Source organism: Malus domestica, chromosome 02, assembly GCF_042453785.1.
Source record: "Malus domestica chromosome 02, GDT2T_hap1".
Classification (NCBI taxonomy): domain Eukaryota; kingdom Viridiplantae; phylum Streptophyta; class Magnoliopsida; order Rosales; family Rosaceae; genus Malus; species Malus domestica.
In genome coordinates this window covers 20956253-20964936 of record NC_091662.1, presented here as the reverse complement: position 1 = coordinate 20964936, position 8684 = coordinate 20956253, and the positions used below count along the sequence as shown (strand labels likewise).

General features: G+C 38.7%; 1 protein-coding gene across 1 annotated transcript; it reads right to left on the bottom strand.

Moving 5' to 3' along the window:
* Positions 1–1737: 1737 nt before the first annotated feature.
* LOC139191443 (putative ATP synthase protein YMF19) lies at positions 1738–8015 on the bottom strand. Its single transcript, XM_070812297.1, is given in 5 exon segments — positions 1738–1771; positions 1991–2049; positions 2267–2323; positions 7085–7150; positions 7153–8015. Coding segments are annotated over 5 exon segments (603 nt in total). The 5' UTR covers positions 7540–8015.
* Between the last annotated feature and the right edge of the window lie 669 nt (positions 8016–8684).

Below are 8684 nucleotides of genomic sequence, written 5' to 3'. Positions count from 1 at the left end.
CACATGTGCGTGAGCGCATGCAGAGAGGCTAGTATATATAAACGAAGCACCCTAAAATGGTGAAACATTCAAAATACCATAAAATGCCCCTCAAGAATTCCAAAAATTACAATTGATTTTAACACACTTTATATTGAATGCTTTAACCTTTAGAAAAAATAATAAAAACAAAAAATCTCACATTATTGGGTGGTTTATGGTTGACTCCCAATTTTCGAATAATTTTTTTTTTATAAAAAACTATAAATAAGATGTCACAGCCCGTCCCTAAAAAGTATAAATTTTTTTATAATTTTATTACGTGAAATTACGGGAATACCCTAAGGGCAAAGCGTAATTTTTTAGGACGCATGTGATTCTTGTATATTTTGCCATGTTCCTTGACATATTCGGATAGAGCTCGATCTTACGGACGTGTAGGCACAAGTAGAAGTGAAATTGGGGTTACGATTAAAGTTTCGTGGAATTACGAACCCGAAAGTATTTGGAATGAATCATTATTTTAATTATCTTACACTATATTTTTATCATTATTACTAAATGATTTTTATGATATATGTGTGCGTGTGGCTAGTGGAAAAAGGAGAGAGGAGGAGATTGGGCGGAGCTGCCCAATTTGAGGAGAGAAGAGGAAAGGGCTGCTTGACACCCCCCGACTCGGAAGGTTCACTATGACTCCGAATCAAGTTGTGTCGCCCGACACCTATAAGGTGACGAAGCCATAAAGTGTGATGATGTGGAAATATTGTGAATAAATTTAAACCTAAGAGTGCCTAAATACCAGAGTGCATTGGTGAGCGGGAATGAACCCACTTCACACGTGACGTTAGAGCATAAGCAAGTACAAAAGAGTGTATTAAGAATCATACCCTCGAAATAATCTCCAATACTAAGAATCGCCACGATTCCTCGACAATAAGGAAGCTCAGCTAAGAAGACCTGGAGGGTGAAGACAAGACAAAGGTGAGTGGCCAAGTAGATAAAATTTTAATAGAAACCATATAAATTTCTATAACCCCTCACTACAACGCCTGTAAAATTTCTAGAATTAGAATATAAAAATATACATACATACATACATACATACATACATACATACATACATACATACATATATATATATATATATATATATATATATATCATTTCAAGTCATGCTTCACATATTTATAATCATATGCTAACTTATCGCATATTCATCACGTCTGCTAGCTTATCACATATTCACCACATATGCTAGCTCATCACATATATTCATTATATATATGCTAGCATTTCACCACATATAGGCTAGCATCTAAGTCGGAGTCACCTCTAGTGACCTATACGACATATTGATATCTCATAACATATCTCATCAATCATGGCTAGCATATAAGTCGGAGTCAACTCTAGTGACCTATACGACATATTCCTATCTCATCACATATCTCATCAGTTCAACTAATATTGTATACTTACTTGAATTTACCTAAACTTACCTGAACTTACTTGTGTGTCCTATGTTCACCTTTGCACTTCAGAGCGTTCACAATACCACAATTATATATAATGCATCATATACCAATTCATATACGAATTATAAACTTATATGCATGGCATTCAAGGCATAATCTCATTTAAACATATTTTCTGGGAAAATATCATGTATATAAATATATACTAAAAACCAAAAGCCCACACACATTGCTCAATTATTTAAACAAGGCTATGATTTCGATTATTTAATCTCATTTCTTATATGGCTGCATCTAACGTCTCGTTAGACTGCCTACGTAGTTCACAATAATCATTTAATCATTTAATGTAATACGCATATGGATATATCACGATGAAATCTAAACTCAACCATCTCATAGTATTTTATATATATATATATATATATATATATATATATATATGTCATGGCATAAATTTCTCAGTTTTATTTAAAAGCATTTATAGAATTATAAATCATGAAAATATGATAAGCCAGGAAGGATCCACTCACCTGGAGTCCGCGCTACCACTTCCTAGCATAAACATCGAGGCATCACAAACGATCAGCGCCTGTGACCAATTATCAAACCATATCTCAGAATTCTCGTTGATACAATACATAACTTACATCGCACATAAGTCTACGTCATTCGGTCCCGAAGATCTACAATCAGATCTCTAATCCTTAACTTCCAAGGATCCACATTATGCTTCTAGAATAACATACTAAAGTTTTAGAACGAAGCCAAAACCACGTGACTGTTAACATTTTATTTTACGAACTTACATATCCAATTCGAGAAGATTCGTACATCGGATTCCCAATCCGTAAGTTCCTATATTCCTGAAATATTAAGAATAATAACCTATAAAATTTTGATGATGATCCAACGGTCGGATCTTCAATTCATATAATGGCCAATTAATGTATCTTAGAGGATTTTGGTTCTAACGATTAATCTACGTCATTAAATCCTCAAAACTGAATTCAAGGCATCAAATGTAGCGTAAAAATAGTATTGGTGGCCCTCTGGCCATGCGCCGCCGTGGGTGGCGGTTGGCTGCCCCAACTCGCCGGAAAAATCAACTATCTCTAAAAATTACCAAAATTTGTAGATTTGAAGATCTCAATGAATAGAACAACTTTCATACCTTTGACGAAGGCCAATTTGGCCTGGAAATGCTCCAATTTTATCAAAACCCATCGGAATCCTAGAATTGGGTGTTCTTGATTCGTCCCCAATTCGACTCTGACGTTCCAACCAATGATTGGGCATTGTTCTATGCCTCAAGGAAAGTCTATTGGTGGTGACAATTGGAAGAAATTGCTTTAGAAATGGGAGAATTTATACAAAACCCGTCGGAGCCACCATTGCCAAAAGTCACGGATTTGCCCCAATTTCCATCGAATCTTGATAGGAGAATGAAGGGAAAGAGGTATGGTGATGATTTCAGGTGGAAATGGGGTCTAATTCGCCTGAAAAAAGGCTCAGAAATGCCGGAATTCCATCATTTTCGAAACCGGGTTGGGTGCGGGTTCAAGGGATCCGGCCAATCCTCTCCTTTTCTTTCTCCCTCATTTCCCTTCTTTCCTTCTTTTGGTTGGTCACTCACCTTCCTCTCTCCTCTCCTCATTCGGTCTCTCCTTCCTCTTTTTAGATTGGGCAGCTTTGCCCAATCCCTTTCTATTCTCTGTTTTTCTTCCTCCCCCTGACACCTTCCTCTTTCTTTTCCCATTATTTTAACAACAACTAATCAAATAATAATACTTATAATTATATACATATAAAAATATAAATAGTAACCAAAATAAAATTACTTCTCGATTTAGAGTTCCGTAGAACTTTAACCGTAACTCCAAATCCTCTTCTGTTTGCGCCTACGAGCCCGTGTCATTGAATACTTCAGGGATACACTAAAGCAAAATCTCACACGCCTCATTATACGCTGGTCAACGAAAATCAAAACCCTCGCCTCTAAGGGGAGTTTTGTAAAATCACACTTTTAAAATTTATAAAAATGTAAAATTTGAGACGGGTTGTCACTGGGAAGTTGCTTGTGAGTTCCCAAAAACAAAACCATGAGGGAATGGTAAGCCCAAAATGGAAAATATCGTGCTACGGTGGTGGAATGGGGTCGAGATATGACAAATGGTATCAGAGCCAATCCCTGGCCGAAAGTGTGCCGACGAGGACATCAGGCCCCTAAGGGGGATGGAATATAACATCCCACATCGCTTAGGGAAGTGGATCCTCTAAGCCTTATATGTATATTCCCATCCCTACCTAGCATGAGGTATTTTAGGAGCTCACTGGCTTCGGGTTCCGTAGGAACTACGAAGTTAAGCGAGAGGGAGACCAGAGCACTCTTAGGATGGGTGACCCACTGGGAAATTGCTCGTGAATTCCCAAAAATAAAACCATGACGAAATGGTAAGCCCAAAGCGGACAATATCGTGCTACGATGGTGGAACGGGCTCGGGATGTGGTGGACCTGGGCTGGGATGTGACACTGCTGCCCTATCAAAAAGGAGGAAGATGGGAGGATGAATTAGGGAGAGATTAGGGAGGGAAAGGAGGAAGGTGAGATAGGTAACCATGATCTCTTTCCCTTTGACCCATTCTGACCCGTTTTAAAACCCAAACGCCCGTGTGTTTTTCCGATGGTTTTTTCTCCAAATCTCTGGCAAGTTACAACCTCCCATCACCACTAAACATCATCATAACATACCATCGTTCCACTCTAGCCAAAATAGAAATGAATTGGTTAAGATTTCATGAAGATTGTACCGTGGGTGCCGTGGCCTTCCTTGTTCGAATTCCCCCAAATCTGAAACTATTTGGATCAATTACTACCACCATTAAACTTCCCTTGAGGTATGGAACAAAGCCCAATCAGTTGTAGGGGCGGCAGATCATCGAGGAGGAAGAATCGAAGCACACTCACACTTAGGGTTCCGACATATTTTAGTTAAATTGGGGCTTTTCCCAACCAAATTGGCCTTGGTCACAGGTATGAAAGCTGCCCTACTCGTTGAGATCTTCATTCCTGTAAATTTTGGTAATTTTTGGAGATAGTTAGGCTTTTCAGGTGAATCGGGGTAGCCGACTGCCACCCACGGTGGCGTGAGGCCAGGGGGCCACCAATGCTATTTTTAAGCTATGTTAAATTTCTTGAATTCAGTTTTGATATTTGAATGATGTAAGTTGATCGTTGGAACCTAAATTCTCTACGATACGTTAATAGGTATTTATGTGAATCGACGATCCAACCGTTGGATTGTCACCAAACTTTGTTACATTGTAGTACGTAATATTTGAAGAATGTAAGAACTTATGGATTGGAAATCTAACATACGGATCTTCCTGAATTGGATTTGCAAGTTAATAAAATAAAACGTTAACCGCTAATCAGTTTTGGAAATTAGCGGAGATCCAACCGTTGGATCATAATGAAACTTAAGTATGTTGTTCTAGAAGCATATTGTGTATCATGAGAAGTTATGGATTGGAAATATGTGTTGCGGATCTTCCGGATCGAGTTTTGCAGCGTTATGGACCCAACCGTCGATCTTTTATCGACGGTTGACTCTTGGTCAATCGGTCTCAAATTATTCTTGAAGGTCCTTGAGGATATGTTTTATGTAAATTATGTACTCTATCGATAAGAACTTTGAGACGTGATTTGATAATTGGTCACAGTCGATGATAGTTCGTGATGTCTCGATATTTATGCGAGGGAGTCGTAGTGCGAACCTAAGGTGAGTAGGTCTTTTCCCTTCTATCGTGTGTGTGTGTGTGTATATATATATATAAGATTTACATCTCCACAAACATTTGTAAATTGAATATTTCATATAATTTCTATGAATGCTTAGGAGGACTAATGTGAACTACGAATGGTTTGATCCCTGTTTAGGGTACGTAGGCAGGCTAACGAGACGTTAGATACAACCATACAATAATTGAGACAATAGCCTTGTTTAGTGAATTGAGCAGTGTGAGAGACATTGGTGGAAAATAAGATATTTAACCTTATGATTTGGTGGTTAATTGTTGATCATAAATCAATGTGTGAAGAATCAAGAATTTTAAGTAAGGAAGCGTAAGTAATGATAATTAATTAAACTAGTGTCTAGTTAGGCTTGTCACCGATAATTATTCCCAAAAATAAATAATTTGGGAGTAGGGCGTTACAACATATGCATTTTTATGCCACATTTTATATATGTATATGTATATAATTTGAAATGCTATAACGTGGTTGAGTATTAGATTTCATCACGGTTTATCTATATGTATATTATCTGCACACAATTATTATGAATGCTTTGAAGTGCAAAGGTGAACGCAGGACACCCAGGTAAGTTCAGGTGAGTTTATGGTATTAGTTGAAATGATGAGGTTATAGTATGACTACATGTATGTTTAGGCAACTTTGACCTTGTTGTATAGGTTGCAATGATAGGCAACTCCGACACTGTCTTACAGGTTGCCCATAAATCGTATATGTTACAATAGATAAAGTTAGAGGTCATAAACCTGCACCCCGGTGTTAGTGCTCCCGCCCGTGGCCAGGGCACAGTCCTTCACACATATGTGATGAAATATGTGATGAGCTAGCATATGTGATGAGATATATGATGAGCTAGCATATATGATGAGATATGTGATGAGCTAGCATATGTGATGAAATATATGGGTAAGTCGTACAGGTCACTATAAGTGACTCCGACTTATGAGTTAACATTGATTGATAAGATATAGGTGCAGTCGTACAGGTCACCATAGGTGACTTCGACTTGCGTGCTAGTATGGGTTATTAATCACATGATTATTGATATTGCTGATAAGATGATGTGTTGTGGTATATTTATGAGATGCTGTGTAGCGAAGGGTTATAATGTTTTATATGGTTTCTATTAAAATTTTAATTCCAGGGCCACTCACCCTTGTTTTGTTTTCACCCTTCAGGTTTTATCAACTGAACTTTCTTATCGTCGAAGATTCGTGGCGATTCTTAGTATTGGAGATTATTTTGAGGGTACGATTCTTAATTCACTCTACTATACTTGCTTATGCTCTAACGTCACATGTGAAGTGGGTTGATTCCTGCTCACCAGTGCATTCTGGTATTTAGGCACTCTTAAGTTTAAATTTATTCACATTCATCATCATACTTTATGGCTTCGTAACCCTCCAGGTGTCGGCCAGCACAGCTCGATTCGGAGTCCTAGTGGACATCCCGGGTCAGGGTGTGTCATCAGAAAACTTAAATTTTTTTTTTTTATTGTGAAAAACCATTAAAAAAACTTTAATTTAACATAAAATTGCCAATTGTTAAACGTGTATGCGTGTGACAAGAGACTAGTAATTTATAAAGGGAGAAATGAAAAAAGGTAAAGCTTTCATAATACCCAATTGCCCTTCTTCCATTAAAATTAAAATAAAGAAATCAATACAATTCATTGAATAAGGTTGTAGGTGGCTAGTAAATTAATTATTTTTCAAATCTATTTTAAAAAATCAATTGCCACACACGTATTATTACTGCAAGAGGCTAGTTATCAATAAAAAAAGAAAAAAAATAGAGATGAAGACGAGACGCTGGGAACATGGAATAGCATTATGTCATTCCTACAAGTGATCACCCATCCAAGATTGGAAAAGTGCTATATGAGGACTTCGAGATCAAATCTAATATGTTTTTTTCCATTCCTCGCGAGCCACTTATTTCTCCGAAAGAAGAGATCAAAGTGATTTAACTCCCTTTTCCAAATAAGTCGACGGCGTTACACCATTGGGATACTTCGAATAAACTAGAGTACATATAGGATACATCCGTGTTAAAACCTTTTCTCAAGATATCTTCCAAATTGTTGACGTCGTTGCTCTGGATGTTGTTCCCCCGGTGTGAAACCAGTTAGTTCCTTAGTTTTAGAATTCTACTGATCCCAAGTACTCCATCTCCATCATTGCATATGAGAATATAGAAAGTAAAGAGGAAAAGGCATGACCATAATAATTGTGTGAAATAAGTGAATTTATCTAGCTGAGGCATTCTTGATTGAAAAAAAAATGATTCCTTCCAGAAAAAAAGTAGTTCTTACCTTCATGTACAAGTAGTGAAGAACTATAGATAGCTATGGTTGGTTGTTGACCAATGGAAAGCATGGGAGAAAGAAGGAGTCATAGCCAGATATCAAAATTATGAATTGCTCCCACCACCCGGAATGCTCTACTGAGTGCCATTTCTTGTGATTTGGTCCAAAAAAATATCTAAGGTACGTTCAGAAAGCACTGTCGCCCTAGTCGGGTGGTTAAATAGGATTGTCCTGATTTCGTGTCTCTTTATTATAACACTAATCGGGTTATATCCATCGTGCACCAATGCTGCTTGGGGTGCTTGTCTGTTTGACCAAAAATCCTTAGCAGCTAATTCTTTTATATATGGGTCACGTAGGATTTGGATCCCCGGTTCCAAATTGTGGAGATCCTAAGAGCAGCTCCAGCGGGAGCTCATGCTCGAGGGACAAGCTGCGGAACAGGGCTGCCCGAGGGAGAAACCCGTGGATTCGTGCCGGCCCATGTGCCCGAAGGCAGTTTGACGTGGCCTAACATCAGGACGACATCAGCCACGTTTTTTATAATTTTTGTGTCAGGCTGTAGACAGAGTTGGACGAGGCCCAAACAATGGACGGCTGAGGATTGACAGATTTGCAGACTTCGAGAAGCGTCACGAGGCCGGCAATGTTGCTGTGGACATAAGAGTGGGGGTTCTCAATGGCATACCGGACGCTAGCCTAAGCCGCCAAGTGCATCACATGGGTGAACGCCACTATATCGAACAGCTTGTCCAGAAGGCGATCGTCGTTTATGTTGCCCTCAACAATGAAAACGTCGTGGGTCTTGAGGAGCGACCGGCGAGCCTTCTTCAACGATGGGTCATAGTAGCTGTTGAAGTTGTCAATTCCGACAACGTTGTCTCCGCGCTTTTTGAAGGCCAGGGAGACGTGGGTTCCGACAAAACTGGCTGCGCCAGTGACGAGGACGGACATGCAGAAGGCATATCTTGTAAAATTTCTGACCTTTTTTCTTCTGGGTTCCTCTCTGATGTCTCTTTTTCTTTATTTCTCGAAAACCCACAACTGACAAAATTTGAAACCCGTTTTTCAGTTGGATTGGATTTGAAAATTTGGGTTTTTG